General features: G+C 50.7%; 1 protein-coding gene across 1 annotated transcript in view; it reads left to right on the top strand.

Annotated features, from left to right (window-relative positions):
• The window catches only part of tln1 (talin 1), a 37,696-nt gene extending 16,079 nt beyond the window's left edge, over positions 1-21,617 (top strand). Inside the window, exons 15-57 of the mRNA XM_053411148.1 lie at positions 41-154; positions 246-354; positions 430-638; positions 722-820; positions 1,698-1,865; positions 1,945-2,239; positions 2,543-2,709; positions 2,798-2,926; positions 3,018-3,131; positions 3,227-3,340; positions 3,726-3,860; positions 4,148-4,276; positions 4,387-4,489; positions 4,979-5,187; positions 5,288-5,407; positions 5,579-5,776; positions 6,071-6,210; positions 7,479-7,572; positions 7,646-7,735; positions 8,459-8,581; positions 8,979-9,122; positions 9,203-9,364; positions 9,510-9,650; positions 9,734-9,915; positions 10,167-10,299; positions 10,589-10,690; positions 10,790-10,960; positions 11,109-11,357; positions 11,430-11,549; positions 11,629-11,775; positions 11,899-12,065; positions 12,286-12,469; positions 12,563-12,688; positions 13,251-13,367; positions 13,437-13,622; positions 13,722-13,829; positions 15,350-15,455; positions 16,487-16,611; positions 16,752-16,877; positions 17,498-17,560; positions 17,639-17,821; positions 20,138-20,263; positions 20,466-21,617. Coding sequence (XP_053267123.1) covers positions 41-154; positions 246-354; positions 430-638; positions 722-820; positions 1,698-1,865; positions 1,945-2,239; positions 2,543-2,709; positions 2,798-2,926; positions 3,018-3,131; positions 3,227-3,340; positions 3,726-3,860; positions 4,148-4,276; positions 4,387-4,489; positions 4,979-5,187; positions 5,288-5,407; positions 5,579-5,776; positions 6,071-6,210; positions 7,479-7,572; positions 7,646-7,735; positions 8,459-8,581; positions 8,979-9,122; positions 9,203-9,364; positions 9,510-9,650; positions 9,734-9,915; positions 10,167-10,299; positions 10,589-10,690; positions 10,790-10,960; positions 11,109-11,357; positions 11,430-11,549; positions 11,629-11,775; positions 11,899-12,065; positions 12,286-12,469; positions 12,563-12,688; positions 13,251-13,367; positions 13,437-13,622; positions 13,722-13,829; positions 15,350-15,455; positions 16,487-16,611; positions 16,752-16,877; positions 17,498-17,560; positions 17,639-17,821; positions 20,138-20,263; positions 20,466-20,600 — 6,162 coding nt within the window. The 3' untranslated portion in view covers positions 20,601-21,617. The remainder of the gene's footprint in view (positions 1-40; positions 155-245; positions 355-429; positions 639-721; positions 821-1,697; positions 1,866-1,944; positions 2,240-2,542; positions 2,710-2,797; positions 2,927-3,017; positions 3,132-3,226; positions 3,341-3,725; positions 3,861-4,147; positions 4,277-4,386; positions 4,490-4,978; positions 5,188-5,287; positions 5,408-5,578; positions 5,777-6,070; positions 6,211-7,478; positions 7,573-7,645; positions 7,736-8,458; positions 8,582-8,978; positions 9,123-9,202; positions 9,365-9,509; positions 9,651-9,733; positions 9,916-10,166; positions 10,300-10,588; positions 10,691-10,789; positions 10,961-11,108; positions 11,358-11,429; positions 11,550-11,628; positions 11,776-11,898; positions 12,066-12,285; positions 12,470-12,562; positions 12,689-13,250; positions 13,368-13,436; positions 13,623-13,721; positions 13,830-15,349; positions 15,456-16,486; positions 16,612-16,751; positions 16,878-17,497; positions 17,561-17,638; positions 17,822-20,137; positions 20,264-20,465) is intronic.
• The last annotated feature ends 9 nt before the right edge of the window (positions 21,618-21,626 follow it).

Raw genomic sequence — 21,626 nt, 5'->3', positions numbered from 1 at the left:
GTGTGTCTTGGTGGTGACAGTCTTTCCTGTGTTTCCTCAGACCTCAGCTCAACAAGCTCTGACTGGAACCATTAACTCCAGTATGACGGCGGTCCAGGCTGCTCAGGCCGCTCTGGCCGACTTCGACACTCTGCCGCCGCTGGGAACCGACGCCGTGAGATGGAACTCCTTGATTCTTGATCCGTGTGCTGATGTGGTCGCTCTGCAGCTCTGTGACCGGAGGACTTTTCTTTTCCTTGTTGCAGGCGTCCCAGGCCTGGCGCAAAAACAAGATGGACGAGTCCAAACACGAGATCCACTCCCAGGTGGACGCCATCACAGCAGGCACCGCCTCCATGGTCAACCTCACCGCAGGTAGAGTCGGCGGACGTGTTTCTTCACATAGAGTCGTCTGGGCCACAAATTGATTTGTCAATGAACCCTCGTCAGGCGACCCGGCGGAGACGGACTACACGGCCGTGGGTTGTGCTGTCACCACCATCTCCTCCAACCTGACGGAGATGTCGAAGGGCGTCAAGCTGCTGGCGGCGCTCATGGAGGACGAAGGAGCAAACGGTCAGCAGCTGCTGGGCGCCGCTAAGAACCTGGCGTGTGCCGTCTCCGACATGCTGAAGACCGCTCAGCCGGCCAACACAGAGGTCAGTGCAGGACGGAGACGGACAGGTGTCTCTCAGTCAGTTTCTACTCTGTGCAGTTTGAGTGACGTGTGGTTTTCCTGCAGCCGCGTCAGATCCTGCTGCAGGCCGCAGGAAACGTGGGTCAGGCCAGCGGAGAGCTGCTGTCCCACATCGGAGAGACGGACACAGACCCTCAGTTCCAGGTGAGTCTTCATTCTCAACCCTGAGTGGGAGAAGGTTGACCACACTAACACATGAGGTGTGTGTTTGTCTGATGAATGTGTGTGTTTCATCTGACAGCTTCTAGGTAACGGATCTCTCAGGGGAAGCCGAGGGAGAGTCCTCACTTTTTATCAGATCCTGGTAACAAACCTGTCCGTCAGGCAAACGTTCCAAACTGAAGAGCCAATCAAAACCATCTCTGATGAGACCATGAATAATCATCCACGTGATCATAATCCAATCTGTCAATAATTCAGAGGATAGAGTTCAGAAGGGAGGGGGCAGGACCTTCTGTCACCAGTCTCAAGTTATATATATATATATATATATATATATATATATATACATATATATATGTATATTATATGGTGGCCAACGTAATTCACCGTAAACATATTATCAACAATAATATTACTTTCAATTAATTTGATCTGTAACGTTGTTTAATGTGTTTCATCTAATTTCTTGGCAAATTAATTATGCTTGTCAAATCTCTCCGCTATCATGTCAACATATTTATTATTTTCAGATTTGAATAATAAGAATAATCATAAAGAATCATTTAATAAATAATCTACAAAATTCCAAATATTCTAACTTCTTCCAACCAGAGAGTTAATAAAGATGGACGACTTGACATTTCCCAAAGTGAAGCCAGAACACCTGGATCGCCCCCTGGTGGCTGGCTGCAGTAGTGGTCACATATGAGGAGCAGTGGGAGGAGGTGTCCTCGTCTTTATTCACATTCATCGATCGTCTGTATTCTTCTTTCACAACGTGTCATCATTAGCTCCTCCTCTGTTTCCCACGAGTCACGTGATCAGTGATTGGTAACTGACGAGTGTTTGTCGTTGGCAGGACATGCTAATGCAGCTAGCTAAAGCTGTAGCTAACGCCGCCGCAGCCCTGGTGCTCAAGGCCAAGAACGTGGCCCAGAAGACGGAGGACCCGGTCCAGCAGAACCGTGTGATCGCGGCGGCCACTCAGTGTGCTCTGTCCACGTCCCAGCTGGTGGCCTGCACCCGGGTGAGTCGTCCACTCGAGCCGGCGCCGCCCGTCACGCCCCCAGAGTCTCATCTCGTTTCCTTCCTCCATCTCTCGTCAGGTCGTGGCTCCGACCATCAGCTCGCCGGTGTGTCAGGAGCAGCTGATCGAGGCCGGGAAGCTGGTGGCCAAGTCTGTGGAGGGCTGCGTGGAGGCGTCACAGGGGGCGACCAATGACGAGGGCCTCCTGAAGCAGGTGGGCGTGGCTGCCACCGGCGTCACTCATGCCCTCAACGAGCTGCTCCAGCACATCAAACAGTACGCCAGCGGCGGCCATCCCATCGGACGCCACGGAGAAGCCACCGACCGCATCCTGGATGTCACCGAGAACATCTTCAGCTCCATGGGAGACGCTGGTGGGTGACGCACTCTGAGCTAACGACCACAGGGGGCGCTCTCATCTGGTCTCCTTATCAGCTGGGCTTCACCAGCATCCATCTGTCCTCAAACATCTCCACACTTTGAACAACTCACAGAATAAAGTCTGGACCTTCTCCTCCTGAGGCCAAACTGACAGCTAGCTTGAAATATATCTATGAAATATGAAATATGTTGAATCTCATGGTGTCCAGAGGATGATCCGTGACGGTTGTTCTCTCGTTAGATGATTAAACACGTGTTTCCTGAAGTGACCTATTGAAACGTCTCTAACTCGTCAGGTGAGATGGTTCGTCAGGCTCGTATTCTCGCCCAGGCCACGTCTGATCTGGTCAACGCCATCAAGATGGATGCCGAGGGAGAGACGGACCTGGAGAACTCCCGTAAACTGCTGTCAGCCGCCAAGATGCTGGCCGATGCCACTGCCAAGATGGTGGAGGCGGCTAAGGTCCGCCCTCGTCTTTGACCTCCATTATGTTCTTGTTGAACTGTAGTCATCATATTAACGTTCACACGTCTTTGTGTCTTCCCCCCAGGGGGCGGCAGCGAACCCTGACAGCGAGGAGCAGCAGCAGAAGCTACGAGAGGCGGCCGAGGGTCTCCGCATGGCCACCAACGCCGCCGCCCAGAACGCCATCAAGAAACGCCTCGTCAACAAGCTGGAGGTAACGAGTTCCAGAGCTGCTCAGCTGCTGCTCTTCTTCTGCCTCAGTCGTGCAGCAAAGTGTTCATGTCTGGTTTCCTGTTTCCTGTCAGAACGCAGCCAAACAGGCGGCGGCAGCCGCCACTCAGACCATCGCTGCTGCTCAGCACGCCGCCTCGTCCAACAGGAACCAGGCCGCGCAGCAGCAGCTGGTGCAGAGCTGCAAGGTAAACCATCTGCTCGTCTGCTGCTGCTGACAGAGCGTCCTCATCCGGGGGGGGCTCGTCTGCTCTCTGGGTTTGACTTCCTGTCTCGTGTTCAGGTGGTGGCGGAGCAGATCCCTCAGCTGGTTCAGGGAGTCCGGGGCAGCCAGTCTCAGCCCGACAGCCCCAGCGCTCAGCTCGCCCTCATCAGTGCCAGCCAGAACTTCCTGCAGGTGACAGGCCGCTCAGCCACACATCTACACCCCCCCCCCACCCCCACAGAGAGTAGACACCAACACAAGTGTGTTCTAACGTTGTGGTGAAACGCTGCTTCACCAGTCAACAGGGAAAAGGTTTCAAATTCTCCTGTGATGGATTAACTTCATTATTTAGTTTCAATAAATTACCTGAAATCAGTGTTTGGGTAGAAACATCCCAAAACCAGAGATCTACACAGTTAATGAAGAGATTCACATTTTGAATGATTCTCTCTCCTCATGTGTTTGTGTAAGTGCTCCAGCCACAGTGACGGATACAAGATTCTGACATTTGGAGAATAGATTGTTGTTCATGACTGTGAAGTCTTTCTGGACACTGACTGTTTCCTCTTCTCTTCAGCCTGGTGCTAAGATGGTCACAGCCTCTAAATCCACTGTTCCCAACATCGGTGACCAGGCCTCCGCGATGCAGCTCAGCCAGTGTGCGAAGAACCTGGCCAGTGCTCTGGCTGAGCTGCGCACCGCCTCTCAGAAGGTACCTCACACTCTCTGAGACGAGGAGCCTCTCCAGGTTCTTCTACCAGACCCCCCCCCCCCCCCCCCCCCATCCTGTGAACTTTGTTTTATCAAGTTTCATTTTAATCCACTGAGCTCTGATCCAACCAGTGGTAGATCTGTAGTTTCCAAACAGGCCTCCAGCTTATTAAAGCCAGAAGGTCAGATTATCTGTGCAAGACCGGTCTGGACCACTCGTCAATGTGTGTGTGTGTGTGTGTGTGTGTGTTTGCGTGTATGTGTGTATGTGTGTGTGTGTGTGCACAGGCCCAGGAAGCGTGTGGTCCGTTGGAGATTGACAACGCTTTGTCAATGGTCAGAGGTCTGGAGAAAGACATGAGGGAGGCCAAGGCTTCAGCTGAAGAGGGGAAACTCAAACCACTGCCAGGAGAGAAGGTGAGACACACACACACACACACACACACACACACTCACACACTTACACACACACACACTCACACAATTGGACGTGAGCAGCAGGATCATCTTCATCTTGTTCCTCTCAGCTGGAGAAATGCTCCCAGGATCTGAGCACCAGCACCAAGGCTGTGAGCTCAGCCATGGCTCAGCTGCTGAGTGAGGCCACGCAGGGCAACGAGAACTACACAGGTGAGCTACACACACTGAGCTACACACACTGAGCTACACACACAACACACACTGAGCTTCACACACAACACACACTGAGCTACACACACTGAGCTACACACAACAAACACTGAGCTACACACACTGAGCTACACACACTGAGCTACACACACAACACACACTGAGCTTCACACACAACACACACTGAGTTACACACACAACACACACTGAGCTTCACCCACAACACACTGAGCTACACACACTGAGCTTCACACACAACACACTGAGCTACACACACTGAGCTACACACACAACACACACTGAGCTTCACACACAACACACACACTGAGCTACACACTCAACACACACTGAGCTACACACACAGCTTTAAGATGAGTTTCTCAGTTCTTCATGTCTTTCCTCTTTATGACCCATTTGGATTTCCTCAGGTGTCATGTTGTATAGTTCTGAATGAGTTGTGTCTTGATGGATTCCTCCTCTCTGTGTCAGGCATGGCAGCCAGGGACGTGGCCCAGGCGCTCAGGTCCCTGGCCTCGGCCGCCCGGGGAGTCGCTGCCACCACGGACGACCCTCAGGCGCGTGACGCCGTGCTGGACTGTGCCGGGGACGTCATGGACAAGTCGGGCAACCTGATAGAAGAGACCAAGAGGGCCATCGCCAAGCCCGGAGACCCAGAGAGTCAGCAGAGGCTCGCCCAGGTCAGACCGCCGGCCACCGCTTCAACTGGAGCATGAGCCATAGACCACAGAGATAACGTGTGTGTAACGTGTGTGTAACGTGTGTGTAACGTGTGTGTAGGTGGCGAAGGCCGTGTCTCAGGCCCTGAACAGAACCGTGAACTGCCTTCCTGGACAGAGGGACGTGGACAACGCCATCCGCACAGTGGGCGAGGCCAGCAAGACCCTCCTGTCGGACTCTGTGAGTGCAACACAACCTTTTATTCAAGCTGCAGATTCTCTGTCCTTCGGTCTGAGTGTGTTTACTGAGGCTGCTGCTCAGAATCATCCTCATCAGAATGAACACGTGTCAGAGAAACATCTGATTCCATGGTGTTAGATCTCATGGTTCATGGTCCTCTTCCTGTCCTAGTTCCCGTCCAGTGGGCGGAGCTTCCAGGAGGTTCAGGCTCAGCTCAACGAGGTGGCGGCCGGTCTCAATCAGTCGGCCAATGAGGTGGTGCAGGCCTCCAGAGGGACCACGCAGGACCTGGCCAGGTCCACCAGCAAGTTCGGACAGGACTTCAGCCACTTCCTGGACGCTGGAGTCGACATGGCAGGAACATCACAGGTCAGGGGGGGGAGAGAGGGAGGGGGGGGGGGGGGAGAGGGAGAGAGGGGGGGGGGAGGGAGGGAGGGAGGAGAGAGAGAGGCAGAGAGGGAGGTGTATAAACACAGAATTAAATGAAGGTAGAAATACATAAACGTAAAGTTTACATCATCATATTGTATTAATTTATTGTTTAATTACTACTTTCTGCATTAATTCATTTATATATCATTGATAGTTTTGAATATAATTGAAGAACAGGAGGATCATTAGACACAAGGTTGTGTTACTGAAGCAGTCCATGTCTTCCTCCAGTCCAAACAGGACCAGACCCAGGTGGTGTCCAACCTGAAGACCATCTCCATGTCCTCCAGTAAACTGCTGCTGGCAGCCAAAGCTCTGACCACCGACCACAGCTCCCCCAACCTGAAGAACCAGCTGGCAGCTGCCGCTCGGTAAGATGTGTCTCTGTTGTGTCTCTGTTGTGTCTCTGATGTGTCTCTGTGTCTCTGATGTGTCTCTGTTGTGTCTCTGTTGTGTCTCTGATGTGTCTCTGTGTCTCTGATGTGTCTCTGATGTGTCTTTGATGTGTCTCTGTTGTGTCTCTGATTTGTGTCTCTGTTGTGTCTCTGTTGTGTCTCTGATGTGTCTCTGTGTCTCTGATGTGTCTCTGATGTGTCTTTGATGTGTCTCTAATGTGTCTCTGTTGTGTCTCTGATGTGTCTCTGATGTGTCTCTGATGTGTCTCTGATGTGTCTTTGATGTGTCTCTGATGTGTCTCTAATGTGTCTCTGTTGTGTCTCTGATGTGTCTCTGATGTGTCTCTGATGTGTCTCTGTTGTGTCTCTGATGTGTCTCTGATGTGTCTCTGATGTGTCTCTGTTGTGTCTTTGATGTGTCTCTGAGGTGTCCTCTGATGTGTCTTTGATGTGTCTTTGATGTGTCTCTGATGTGTCTCTGTTGTGTCTCTGATGTGTCTCTGATGTGTCTCTGTTGTGTCTCTGATGTGTCTCTGATGTGTCTCTGTTGTGTCTCTGATGTGTCTCTGTTGCGTCTCTGATGTGTCTCTGATGTGTCTCGGAGGTGTCTCTGTTGTGTCTCTGATGTGTCTCTGATGTGTCTCTGATGTGTCTCTGTTGTGTCTTTGATGTGTCTCTGATGTGTCTCTGATGTGTCTCTGATGTGTCTCTGTTGTGTCTTTGATGTGTCTCTGAGGTGTCTCTGATGTGTCTTTGATGTGTCTCTGATGTGTCTCTGATGTGTCTCTGATGTGTCTCTGAGGTGTATCTGTTGTGTCTTTGATGTGTCTCTGTTGTGTCTCTGATGTGTCTCTGATGTGTCTCTGATGTGTCTCTGATGTGTCTCTGTTGTGTCTCTGTTGTGTCTCTGTTGTGTCTCTGATGTGTCTCTGTTGTGTCTCTGATGTGTCTCTGATGTGTCTCTGTGTCTCTGATGTGTCTCTGAGGTGTCTCTGTTGTGTCTCTGATGTGTCTCTGATGTGTCTCTGAGGTGTCTCTGTTGTGTCTCTGATGTGTCTCTGTTGTGTCTCTGTTGTGTCTCTGTTGTGTCTCTGAGGTGTCTCTGTTGTGTCTCTGTTGTGTCTCTGAGGTGTCTCTGTTGTGTCTCTGTTGTGTCTCTGATGTGTCTCTGTTGTGTCTCTGTTGTGTCTCTGATGTGTCTCTGTTGTGTCTCTGATGTGTCTCTGATGTGTTTGTGTCCACAGAGCCGTCACAGACAGCATCAACCAGCTCATCACCATGTGCACTCAGCAGGCGCCGGGTCAGAAGGAGTGTGACAACGCTCTCAGAGAACTGGAGGTAAGCACGTTCACCTGAGGGTGGTGTGTGTCTGTGTGCGTCTGTGTGAGTTCTAACGGTTGTGTGTGTGCAGTCGGTGAGGGGGATGCTGGAGAACCCGACGGAGGCCGTCAGTGAGCTGTCGTACTTCGACTGCATCGACAGCGTGATGGAGAACTCGAAGGTTCGTTTCCCATCAGCTCATTTCTCTACTTCTCATCTCACAGCAGCTTCTGCTTGATTCTGGTTTATTAATAAGCGGAGGAAGTTTCTCTCAGAGCTTTGAAGAGAACATGTTCTCAGAAGAGCTCGGTATCTTTAAGTGTGTTGATATAACCAGCTGCTACTGGCCAACAGAGGGCGCTAGGGAGCTGCCCCACCACTCGCCCCTTCATAAGAGGAGACATTAAAAGTAAATATTAAATAAATATTAAATATCATAAATCTTTCCAATTGAGATGAGAGGTTGTCAGATCAGCAGCAGTACACAGCACCCCCCAACAGGGGGCAGCAGTCATATGGGTTTAAGAGGTCCGGTCTCATTTACAACCTGAAGAACAGAAATCTGTTCTATCAAGGAAATAAAACACACAATCATTGATTTAAATTCACTGTTGAATCATGTGTTTGGAGGGTTTATGATAAATGCATATTTTAGATTTCAGTATAATGTATCTAGTACAATCTGTAAATATCTCCAAACACATTTTTAACAACATAAGTGAAATTAAATTCTGGATGAATCTGTTTAAACCAAATGAAGAGTTTTCTCATCAAACTGATCAAATCTGGTTTAAACAACTGAGTCATGACGAAGAGCTGGTTGAGATATCTGCTTTGCTTCCTCTCAGTGAATCATAATCATAATCATAATCTCCTGACTGAATGTGTGACTCCTCGTCCGCAGGTCCTCGGCGAGTCCATGGCTGGAATTTCCCACAATGCCAAGAACTCCAATCTGCCAGAGTTCGGTGATTCAGTCAGCGCCGGCTCCAAAGCTCTGTGTGGTCTGACCGAAGCAGCTGCTCAGGTAAACTGAAGGTTACTGGATTCATTCTGTGGTCTGACACCACAGAAGCTGTTCTCAGACCTGAACCTCAGACGTGTTCCTGAAACGTTCTGGAGGTTCCTCAGGTCACGTGTCTGGGAAACGAGTCCATGTGAGAAGAGAGCAGGAAAGTGTCAAATCACAGCGAGTTGTGAGTTAGTGTCTGAAAACAGAAACAGGGCTCGTTCACACAAGAGTTAATGTTTCAGTGTTGAACCTTCGCCCCCCCTCACCTGCAGTCTGTGAGGGAGGAGGTGCTTCCTGTGGCCAATCACAGCCTGGCTTCACGTGGAGTTCAGTTTGACCGTCTCTCAGTCAGCTGCTCACAGATGAACGTAGAACCAGTGTTTAAATTGTCTTGTGATCTGTTGGTTCGTAGGCAGCCTATCTGGTGGGAGTGTCTGACCCCAACAGCTCGGCGGGTCAGAAGGGGCTGGTGGACCCCTCCCAGTTTGCCCGGGCCAATCAGTCCATTCAGATGGCGTGTCAGAACCTGGTGGACCCCGCCTGCACTCAGTCACAGGTACACGCCGACGCTCTGCAGCATCCAGCTGATCTGCTGCGTCAGCCGCTCTTCATGTGCTGCTCTGTTTCTCTGCTCAGGTTCTCTCTGCCGCCACCATCGTGGCCAAACACACCTCGGCTCTGTGTAACGCCTGCCGCCTGGCGTCCTCCAGGACTCCCAACCCGGTGGCCAAGAGGCAGTTTGTGCAGTCGGCCAAAGAAGTGGCCAACACCACGGCCAACCTGGTGAAGTCCATCAAGGTTCGTAGTGAAACTGAATCTAAAGGCAGCAGTGCTGTGAGCTGCTCTACGGCCATATTGTTTTTTCACTTTCCTCTTCAAATGTGTAAAATCAGAAAGCTCTCATGAGTGTTGATGTGTAATCGAGCCTCAAACGTCTGTCCAGGCTTTAGACGGAGCCTTTAACCACGAGAACAGAGAGAAGTGCAAAGCTGCGACTGTTCCTCTGATCGAAGCCGTCGACAACCTCACGGCCTTCGCCTCCAACCCGGAGTTCGCCAGCATCCCGGCTCAGATCAGCCCCGAGGTTCGTCCCCACGCTCTGGACCTGCAGGCGGTATTATAATGATGTCCTGCGTCTCTGAACCAGCTTCCTGTCGTCTCCCTCAGGGTCACGCAGCCATGGAGCCCATCGTGGTGGCAGCGCAGACGATGCTGGAGAGCTCGACCGGCCTCATCCAGACCGCCCGCTCTCTGGCTGTCAACCCCAAAGACCCCCCCAAGTGGTCAGTGCTGGCAGGACACTCCAGGACTGTGTCGGACTCCATCAAGAAACTCATCACCAACATGAGGTGAGAAGCTCTGATCCAGACTCTGGATCGAGATGCTGAGCTGCTGCAGGCGCTCAATGCCTGAAACATCATCGTGTGTCACACTGTGTGTGTGTGTGTGTCTGTGTGTGTGTCTGTGTGTGTGTCTGTGTGTGTGTGTGTGTGTGTGTGTGTGTGTGTGTGTGTGTGTGTGTGTGTGTGTGTGTGTGTGTGTGTGTGTGTGTGTGTGTGTGTGTGTGTGTGTGTGTGTGTGTGTGTGTGTGTGTGTGCAGAGAAAAGGCTCCTGGTCAGAGAGAATGTGACGATGCCATCGACGTGCTGAACGGTTGCATCCGTGAGGTGGACCAGGCGTCTCTAGCCGCCATCAGCCAGCAGCTGACCCCCCGAGAGGACATCTCCATGGAGGTAACCACACACGATCATCTCAGCACATTGTTAGATCAGCAGGAGAAAGGCTCTCAGCTCCTGTTCAGGATGAATCCACATGTGAAACATACTAGTAGATACATGTAACCTGATGTTAACGTTTCTAAATAAACTCACAAGTTCGCGTAGATTCTTTCACTAAACGATGAAAGTCCGGCCTGAAGTTAAAGCGCCACCTACTGGACACAGGGAATAGTATGTGTTGTATTTCCGTGTGCTCTTCCTGTCGGCGGTACCAAAATAAAGTGTTTAAATGTGTGTGTTGCAGAACCTCCATGAGCAGATGGCGGCCTCGGTGCATGAGATCAGTAACCTGATCGACCCTGTGGCGGTGGCGGCTCGTTATGAGGCCTCTCATCTGGGACACAAGGTAAAATGTGTCAAATGAACGAGGACCACCAGGGGGCAGAGTAAACTACAGCTCATCACAACCTCTGTTTAAACCTTTCTCTATATGTCACGTGAACAGGTGTCCCAGATGGCGAGCTACTTCGAGCCCCTCATCATGGCGGCCATCGGCACAGCGTCTAAGATCGTGAGCAGCCAGCAGCAGATGGCCGTGTTGGACCAAACCAAGACGCTGACAGAGTCGGCCCTGCAGATGCTCTACACCGCCAAGGAGGCGGGGGGAAACCCCAAGGTACCGAATCCTCATGTTTCCTGAACCCACACAAACTACTTCTGCCTTTGATTTCATTCATTATTTCATTGTTGTTCTGACTTGTGTTGTTGGTCTGGTTGAATATTTCAGTGTGAACGTGTGTGTTGACTCTTTTCTTCTTCTCCAGGCCGCTCACATGCAGGAGGCTCTGGAGGAGTCGGTGCAGATGATGAAGGAAGCCGTGGACGACCTCGGGGCGACTCTGGCGGAAGCTGCCAGTGCAGCCGGCGCCGTGGGCGGGATGGTGGACTCCATCAACGACGCCATCAACAAGATGGAAGACTCGCCTACTATGGAACCTGACGGCACCTTCGTGGACTATCAGACGACCATGGTGAAGACGGCCAAGGCCATCGCCGTCAATGTGCAGGAGATGGTGAGTCTTAGTGAGAAGCAGCCCGACCCTCCATACCCGATCATCCTTCCTCATATTTCCTCTTCTCTTCAGGTGACCAAATCCAACACCAACCCAGACGACCTCGGAGGATTGGCCAACCAGCTCACCAACGAGTTCGGAAATCTGGCCAACGAGGCCAAATACGCAGCCATGACTGCAGAGAACGATGAGGTGAATAAAGCAAACGCACCTCGTGTCGTCTTTTCCTTCAGGAGACACCAGATCTCACAGGTCCTGTGTTTGTTCTCAGATCGGTTCTCACATCAAGAAGCAGGTTGGCGAGCTCGGCTTCAGCTGCACGGCCCTGGTGACCAAAGCCGGAGCTCTGCAGTGCAGCCCGAACGACTCGTTCACCAAGAAGGAGCTGATCGAGAGCGCCCGCAAAGTGTCCGAGAAGGTCAGAGCACTCGCTTCCCTCTGCTGCACCATCGAAGAGGATTTGATTCTCAGGATTTGAACAGGCGACGGAATGAGCCTGATCTATGTTGTTAGCATGTCACTAATAAATGTCCTCGTGCAGGTCTCCCATGTGCTGGCGTCGCTTCAGGCAGGAAACCGTGGCACCCAGGCCTGCATCACGGCAGCCAGCGCCGTGTCGGGAATCATCGCTGACCTGGACACCACCATCATGTTCGCTACCGCTGGGTCTCTGAACAGAGAGAACTCCGAGACCTTCGCCGACCACAGGTACCAGAGAACCAGAACCTGTTTGTAGTCGTCATGGTTGAACTATTGGCTGCACTGCCCCCTCGTGGTGTCTGGTGGTACTGCTCTGTTTTGTCCGTACCAGTAAGATTTCACAAGAGTTGTACGAATACAGATGAAATGAACGTAGAGGACGGACAGAAGATTCTAACGTTGAGGATAAACCCATTGAGAGGGTAAACTGTTTCCTGTGTGTGTGCAGAGAATGTATCCTGAAGACAGCGAAGGCTCTGGTGGAGGACACCAAGCTGCTGGTGTCCGGTGCTGGAGCCAGTCAGGAGAGACTGGCCCAGGCTGCTCAGTCCTCCGTGGGCACCATCACCAGACTGGCCGATGTGGTCAAACTAGGAGCCGCCAGTCTGGGATCCGAGGACCCAGAGACACAGGTACACACCTCAGTTTGTTGTGTTGGTGTGGGGTTGTGTGTGGTGGTTGTTCTTTAGAGCCTGGCTGATTTATGTGTGTGCTGCCCTCTACAGGTGGTCCTGATCAACGCAGTCAAAGATGTGGCCAAAGCGCTGGGTAACCTCATCAGCAGCACCAAAGCTGCAGCAGGAAAACCTCACGACGACCCGAGCATGCTGCAGCTCAAGAACTCTGCAAAGGTACGAGTCCGACCCAACGTCCGTGAGGCTGCTGGGCGTCGGGCACCTGACGCCCAGCAGGGAACACAAGGCGTCGCTAACACCTGCTGTCAGTAGCACTTCCTGTCAGTAGCACTTCCTGTCAGAAGCACTTCCTGTCAGTAACACTTCCTGTCAGTAGCACTTCCTGTCAGTGACTCGTCACCTTCACTGCTCCTCCTTAAGAGGAGTTTCTGTTAATAAGCAACCAACTGCAGAGACAATCTACTTCCTGTTTACATCACATGACCAGTGTAGGTGAACGGTCATGTGACGTGCGTTTTGTGGACTATAACTAACGATGGACGACACGGCTCCAAAGTGCATCACTACCACAAGGTGGCAGCGTTTGTCTCATATTCTTTTACATCAGGAGGAGGTGGAGCCACGTCGGCCATCTTTCTTTACAGTGAATGATCTAAAACGTCTTAGGGAAGTAGGCGGGACTCATTTCTACGCTGTGAGACGATCTTCTTCTACGTTAACAAACAGAACTAAGATGTCTCTGCTGGTTTTCTGTCTGATCTCTGGTGGCTTGTTGCAGGTGATGGTGACCAACGTGACGTCCCTCCTGAAGACGGTGAAGGCCGTGGAGGACGAGGCCACGAAGGGGACGCGCGCTCTGGAGGCGACCATCGAACACATCAAACAGGAGCTGACTGTGAGTCACTGACCTGTGGTCAGCGCTGACCCTTCTGCTCTGCACCCTCTAACAGGCTTTACCCTGCAGGTGTTCCGCAGCTCGGACCCCCCCCCGAAGACGACCACGCCGGAGGAGTTCATCCGCATGACCAAAGGAATCACCATGGCAACAGCGAAGGCGGTGGCTGCTGGGAACTCGTGTCGTCAGGAGGACATCATCGCCACGGCGAACCTCAGCCGCAGGGCCATCGCCGACATGCTGCACTCCTGCAAGGTGAGTCCACGAGGTCCTAGTGTGGATCCATAACTTCTCATCTGATCATCTGATCATCTGAACATCAGGCTGATCAGCTCGTGTCTCTGTTCCTAACAGGAAGCTGCGTTCCACCCCGACGTCAGCAAGGACGTCCAGACGAGGGCGCTGCGCTACGGAAACGAGTGCGCCACAGGATACCTGGGCCTGCTGGAGCACGTGCTGGTGGTAAGACGTGTCTCAGTCTGTCCCCGAGGGACGAGCCTGTTGTACGTGATCGCAGGACATCTGTGTCCTTAGGCCTTTTAAAAATGTCATCTTACAACTGCTCTTCCTGAAATCCACTGGTCCCAGAGCAGCGTGGACACGTCTCCAAGCTCTGTCCATATGTCTGCTGTCATGTGATTGACACGTCTTCTCTTTCCTTCCCCAACGCTCCGTTAATGTTCTTTAAACTTGTGGCTCACTGATGTCGGTGCCAGCCGGTGAGTAGCTGCATGACCCGGCACCAGAGTTCATGCACTGGTTGAACACCTGAGTCTTTAACAAGGATCCTGCTGAGTGCCCACAGCGGCTTGTTCTGACAGGAAGGAGCGCCGACCTCTTCAGAATAAAGCTGCAGTAAAGACTCTGATCTGATCACTGCAGTGTGATCAGTTTACGTGTGTACGTGGTTGTGTTTGTTGTGTTTGTTGTGTCCACCTCTCTGCACAACTCACAACTAATTAGTCCACAAACATGTTCAGATTGAAAGTTCTGCTTTAAGGAGACATATAAATATATATTATGTTGATTCTTAAAATCAATATTAAAGTGGAGAGCGCATCACTATTGATTTAATTCTGAATTGTTTCCTAGAGGAGAAACTCTGTCCTGTGAGGATTTCCTGATTCTGTCTCTAAGGAGCAGGCGCTGTGTTTGTTGTGTGATTTAAAAACAGCTCTTAGTGTCTCTGGTCAAAGCTAACTGATGCTAGCTGATGCTAGCTGATGCTAGCTGATGCTAACTGATGCTAGCTGATGCTAACTGATGCTTACTGTCGCCACAGGGCTGCGCTAACAGGGCTCGTGTGGACACGTCTGCACCTTCGATAAATACTGAAAATATAAATAACGTCAATAAGTAACTTGTTAACATTTACAGCACATTTGAACTACAGCCTGATAATCCTGGTCTCTGTCATCATTCTGTCTGATCTCCATGTGGCCCCCCCGACGCACTTTGGTCACAGAGTCTGATTCATGTTGTGATTAGTTTGAGTGACAGGAGACACGCCCCCTCCGGTGACACTGTGCACACGCGTGGCCTGAACATGTGTGTTCCGGTTTTGTTGCTGTGCGGTTTGTGGATGTTTTGTGTTTGGCTGCTTTGTGCGTCTCCTCATGACAACACAGCAGAACAACCGGAGCCTGTTGAGTCCCTGCAGCTGTCCACTGCTCCACCTGGAAGCTGCCCGTCCCCCGGGGACAGTCCGAGGACACAGGCTGAGACACGTCAGATCTAATGAGAATCATTCACTGATGAAATGTGATATTTCATTTAGATTTAACAGCTCTGGAGGTGCAGCAGATCTACATCATGAAGGACGATTTATTTATTGGGACTGGAAAATAAAATCTGTAGCTTATATCATGTTTGCATCTTCTTAGCATGAGCACAGGGATTTAAAGAAGACGTGTGGAGCATCAGTGACAGGGTGGAATCAGAAGAGGTTGAATTAAAGCTTGTGTCTTGTTCTTCGTCCTCAGATCATCCAGAAACCGACTCACGACCTGAAGCAGCAGCTGGCCAACTACTCCAAGAGAGTGGCCGGCTCCGTCACCGAGCTCATCCAGGCCGCAGAGGCCATGAAAGGTGCTTCAGCCTTTCACCTACATTTCCCATAATGCATCAACACAATCTTTTTGGAAGAGCACGTATTTTAAACTCCGGGCCTCCTTGTAGCTCAGAGCTTCTGATACAAACCTCCATGCGTCAGGGTCAGAGGTCGTCAGCTCCCAGGACACGTTCACAAGTGATGAGGTCAGATGTGAGTGCTCAGATTTCACATGTGTCCTAGTGTGTTCACACCTGAGCTCCGAGCTGGAGCCGTGTGATCGGATCACTGAGCCTGATGTTAAAACCAGGTCTGAACCGGTGTCTGGGTTCTACAGTTTCACTCGGCTCTGAGATCCAGGTCCATCAAGGCTGTCATCGTCCGTCGAGTGGAGGGAAAGTCGAGCTCAGAGCTTTTACCACAGATTAACACACACACACACACACACACACACACACACACACACACACCTGCTTCAGTTTCTGAGACATTAGCTGCAACTGAATCCTGCAGCAGGATGTAAATGGAACGACCTCAGCGGCTGTCGAGAGAAGAAGAAGCTGTGATTGATGTTCAGGTTTTGGGTTCAACTGGATTTCATCCAGTTCAAATCCAGAATCATATTCACGTCACGAAGATGAATCCTTCAAACGGACTCGTACGCTGTGAGGAGCTGAAGTTGTAAATCTGTCAAACTCAGTTTGTTTTTATATCATCAAATAACTAAATAATTCAAACTGATCAGAAACTTGAACAAACATCAGAGAGAAGAACGACCTGAAATGACAGAAAGATCTTTACAAACATTTATGTAACGTCTCACGTGTTCCTCACGTGTTCCTCACGGGTTCCTCACGTGTTTCTCACGTGTTCTGTGAGAACACAAATGTCTGAGTAATATGAAATATAATCCTGGCTTCATTAAATGATGAAGACGGACAGATGAATGGTCCCAGGCAGTAATATGGATCTGAACAGATATGTTCATCTTCGGGAATAGAGACCCGGGGAGTGTGCGCTGTTGGGTGTGTGTAGACAATCGGAGTGTGACTGTAGTTGTGTGTTGCAGGCACCGAGTGGGTGGACCCTGAGGATCCCACCGTCATCGCAGAGAACGAGCTGCTCGGAGCGGCGGCCGCCATCGAAGCCGCTGCCAAGAAGCTGGAGCAGCTGAGGCCGAGGACCAAACCCAAGGTCAGAGCTCCTCCCTCCGCGCAGTGCACCCCCGTCTCCTGGTGTGTCGGCTCCTCGCTGCCTGAGCGGTGGCTGCTCACACGCTGCAGGACCCGGAGCACCATGACTCCACTGACCGCTGCTCCCTCTCTTGTCAACAGGAAGCAGACGAGAGCCTGAACTTCGAGGAGCAGATTCTGGAGGCGGCCAAAGCCATCGCCGCCGCCACCAGCGCCCTGGTGAAGGCTGCCTCCGCTGCCCAGAGGGAGCTGGTGGCTCAGGGGAAGGTACGTCCCACCACGACCAGGAGGAGACCAGTCCCACTGCCCCCCCCCCCCGCTGAGCTCCATGATCAGCTCACAAACCCCCCCCACCTCACGTTACACTTTATACTTGATAACCAGAGTTTAAATGGTAAATGAAGAACATTAAAATCAATCAATCAGACATAAATTAACTTTTCATACAAACAATATAACACAAAGCGATTTACAGTATAAAAGCAATATCCCCCCCCCCCCCCCCAACAGTCAGAGAAAAACAGTTTGACAAACTCTGGGCAAACGACCTGAGGCTTTATACAGAGACAATCTGTCTCTATTATACTTAGAATTTAATATCAGTTCATTGTGTTGTTTTAGAGTCACACTCACATTATTCTTATGGAGGTGAACGTGTTCAGCTGCAGCTCAGGAACGTATATCTTAGAATTTCACTTAAAAAATGAATTCATTTTTTTAATATTTGTATTTTTGTTCGATGAATCAAAGTGAAAACGCCTCCAGCTACTTTTCTTTCCTCTGCATTGACCCTGGTCACCTGATCAACCAGCGTCTTCTTCTTCTCTGGTGTTCTTGTGTCTCGGGCACCACAGCTGTGCAGTGGAACTAAACCAGTGTGTTTTCAGGTGGGAGCGATCCAAGCCAACGCAGTGGACGACGGCCAGTGGTCTCAGGGACTCATCTCAGCTGTAAGTCTCCTCCCTCCTCAACAATGAAGACTGTTTAACACTGAAACCTGTTCACCAGCGCTGCCTTGGTCTCCTCAGGCTCGGATGGTGGCCGCCGCGACCAGCAACCTGTGTGAGGCGGCCAACTCGGCGGTGCAGGGCCACGCCAGCGAGGAGAAGCTCATCTCCTCGGCCAAGCAGGTGGCAGCGTCCACCGCTCAGCTGCTGGTCGCCTGCAAGGTCAAGGCCGACACGGACTCCCAGACCATGAAGAGGCTGCAGGTCAGTGCTGTCCGTCCAATCAGGGACTCTGTCTTCACCTGTCACTGGGGACAGGGCTTATTGACAAAGAGTTATCATCAAGGTTTGAAATTATACAGTTTAACCACAAACTTGATTAAAGATGACTAACAATAAAAATAAATGATAATGTAAAATAAAAACAGTGAATAATTGTGGCAGGAGGTAATTTGATTTATCTCAGTTTATAATAATAAGATCTATTTATAATAATAAGATCTATATATAATAATAATAATCCCCAGAGGGGACTCTGCACTAGTCACACAGTATGTTTGGCTCGGAGCAGATGATTTGAAGCCGGGTCCGAAGTTAGCTCTCTAATCCGGCTCCATCGCTCTGACATGTGATCCTCTCCAGAGCATAGTGAGAGGTTCCTCCTCGTCATGTGACCACCAGCTACCTGCTGAGGGAACAATGACATCACCCGCTGGGCGACAGCTGCGTCTATTCATAGGTTGTTCGGGTTTCAGGTGCACAGCTGCTGCTGCATCAGGATCAGGGGCTAAAGGACTAATACGCACATTTCAAGTTACAACAAACTCTAAACTCAACAGAAACCAGTTTGATCGTAGACGGTTCATAATCCCCGTGTGGGGCGAGGCCATCTTGAGTTCAGACTGGTTATAGTAGTTACAATAATCAAATCATTCCCTGGATTAATGTGTTATTGTGTTGCTGCAGTCAACTGGACCCAACCTCCTCTACCTGTGATTGGCTGGTGAGATGTGTCAGCCAATCAGAGGCGGAGTGGGAGTCATGGAATACAGGGCTGTGGTATTTATCGTAGAACTGGGCTAAAATCCAGTTTGAACTAATCGGACCTGACGCTAGTCGAATGTCGCCGCCCCTCAAAACCAGCGGAGGGATGTAGAACAGGAAACACTGCTCAGACGGCTCTGACATCACTTCCCTGACGGGTCAAGAGGGCATGTAATAGGTCAAACTGATGGAGAGCGCCCCCTGCAGGATCACAAACTACCTGTGACCCTCTAATGAGCTTCCAGTCTGTCCACGTTGACCTGGAGCAGATTGTCACAGTTTGAACGTGTTTGAGTGAAGAGCTGTTTCCTTCTGGAGCCTCAGCTCACGACCTCGATCCCAAAGTTCTGTCCACACGTTTCTTCTTCAACTCAAAGCTCTGATGGAGACTCACTGTGACCTTTAAGTGTAACTGATGCGTTCACTCCCAACACATAACACAAAGTGTGCTGTCGGTCCTGTGTCTGTGTGTCTCTGTGTGTGTGTCCCTGTGTGTGCGTCTCATATTCTCTGATCCAATCAGCAGTGGCTTATCTGCGCTCTTCTGGGCCTGCAGCTGCCGCCTCAGTAATTCTCCAACATTAATGTTTGGACGCTCTGGAAACAATCCACAGAGCAGCGAGTGGAGCTGCTCAGCTGGTGATCTCATCACTGGGTGGTTCAGGGACACAACTAGTTAACACACTGGTTAACTGAGTGACCAGTAAACCAGTTTAATACTGACCTCTTGAATTAAGAAAAGAAAGAAAGACATTTATATAAGTTTGTGAAAGACTGAGACAGAGGCCGACTTTTCCTACTCGCTCTGTTGAGCTATCACATTAAAGTGGAGCCGCTGACCAATCATAGCACAGCTGGGTTTTATCGGGGGGGGGGGGGGGGGGTTGAGACAGAGGCTGAAGAGAGGAGCTGCAGCGATGGGCAGTCGGAGAAACGTGAATCTGAGCGTTCAGTTAGCGATGTGATCGGTGACGAGCCGGTTCAAACGAGCGGTTAAGTGAAAGTGCAGCTCCGGGGGGGGGGGGCACTCTGGGACACTGAGTGATGCTGCGGCTCTGAAGCGTTTAGTTATGTCAGGGCCGGACTAACAGAAACATTCCAGCCAAAGATAAACCAGAGGAGGATGCAGCTCCAGCGGGCCGGGGTCGTCCTCTGCCAGCTGCGTCTCTGATTTCAGTCCACACAGCCTCAAAAGGACAAAACGCCCGGGAGACGTTTGTCTTCGGAGCCGCTCAGCAGACTGACACTCTTTGCCTTTTACAGAGATTGTCGGACTCTGAGCAGGGGAGCAAGCTGTTATGGTTTTGTGTCTGCTGGAAGTCCTGGTTCCTTTCCAGGAGTCGGTTCAGCTCAGTCTCTGTTTCCATTCTCCTCTCACACCACGTGAACACCTGGAGAGAAGCTCCTCCAATTTACAACCGACTTGGACTCACACAAGCACTGAGTGGGTCCAGAGGTCAAAGGTCACAGTGAGAGTCTGGAGACTTCTTAGTTTGACTCCACACTGTGTGTGTGTGTGTGTGTGTGTTTCTTTAGGCTGCTGGAAACGCTGTGAAGCGAGCGTCTGATAACCTGGTGAAGGCGGCGCAGAAAGCAGCGTTCGATGCCCAGGACGACCAGGCCGTGGTGGTCAACAGCAAGATGGTGGGAGGAATCGCTCAGGTGAGTCCCAGTGACCACACAAGCACACACGTGGCCGCCTTGACCTTTGACCTATTGTCTGCAGACAATCTCCCAAATAACATTCCCACCAGGTTTGGTGTGCATGTGTTCACGTGTGTTACTTTGTCCACACACACACACACAGTGTGTGTCCAGTCTGCACAGTGAGCTGGAGGTGGTCACATGATGGTGTCTGTTTCAGATCATGGCTGCTCAGGCGGAGATGCTGAGGAAGGAGCGGGAGCTGGACGAGGCCCGGAAGAGGCTGGCCACCATCCGGCAGCAGCAGTACAAGTTCCTCCCCACGGAGCTGCTGCAGGACGGCCAGGAGCAGTGAGAGAGAGAGTGTGTGTCTGTGTGTGTGAGTGTGTCTGTGTGTCACCACACAGTAATGTGACAGTGATTCAGGACCTGAGGAGGCTCCACCCACCATCAGATCCAGTTTCTCAGGAGGGTTTCTGTCTTTATGTCGATTATGGATTGAATGAAAGTCTGATTCTGATTCTCTTTGATCTTCTACGTTTTCCTCTGTGTCTTCTCTGCCTTTCATGTCGTCGTTTTGTATATTATGTGTTTCCGTATGAAACGACGTCGCTGTTAGATCTCCGACATGAGGGCGAGCGCAGTGTATGCTAACTATGCTAGCTATGCAAACAAATGTATTCTATGCAGATGATTCTTTTTTGTATTTGCGTGAGCACGTGTAGCCTCGACGTGTAGATGGTCTCTGGTCACGTGACTGATGATGTGTCACATGTTTGAATCTGAGGGAAACATTGAGTTGTTTTAACTTTGGATTTGGAACTAAATCAACTTTGCGATGGAACAAATCCGTGTGAAAGCATTTTTTTAAAGGTGGCGCGACGTGTGAAACTCAGTTAATATCAGTGTTTCTGTGTTTGGATCAAAGCAGCTTCAGTGTTGAGGATTAGATTAGACCTGTTTATGTAAAGATTATGAAGCCATATATTTAACTTTCAGCATCGTACTGACTCCGTGTGGAGGCTCAGTATCGACTCACTCCAGTCACATGTCAGTGTCGCTTCCTACTTCCTGTTCGTTTGACGCATTAAGAGTTCATGTCGCTCATATCAGTGCTTTTAAAGTGATCATGAAATGTGTCCAGTATAACTTTGTGATACCAAACATTTATCCTCTAAGTGCACTTACTTCAAACTGTCCTTCATTTCAATAACCTCACACTCCCTTTCTTCCACATGTCTCATATGAAGACACAACTCCTGAAAGTGTGTGTGTGACTGGGTGGACATGATGCTGGTGAGCAGCAGTCCCACCTCCTGCCACTGGGACACCTTGATATCCAATAAAACCAGTTTGATTTTCATTTCTCACAGCAACCCGT

Source organism: Pleuronectes platessa, chromosome 19 (genome assembly GCF_947347685.1).
Source record: "Pleuronectes platessa chromosome 19, fPlePla1.1, whole genome shotgun sequence".
NCBI lineage: Eukaryota > Metazoa > Chordata > Actinopteri > Pleuronectiformes > Pleuronectidae > Pleuronectes > Pleuronectes platessa.
This window is presented reverse-complemented; position numbering and strand designations above follow the sequence as displayed.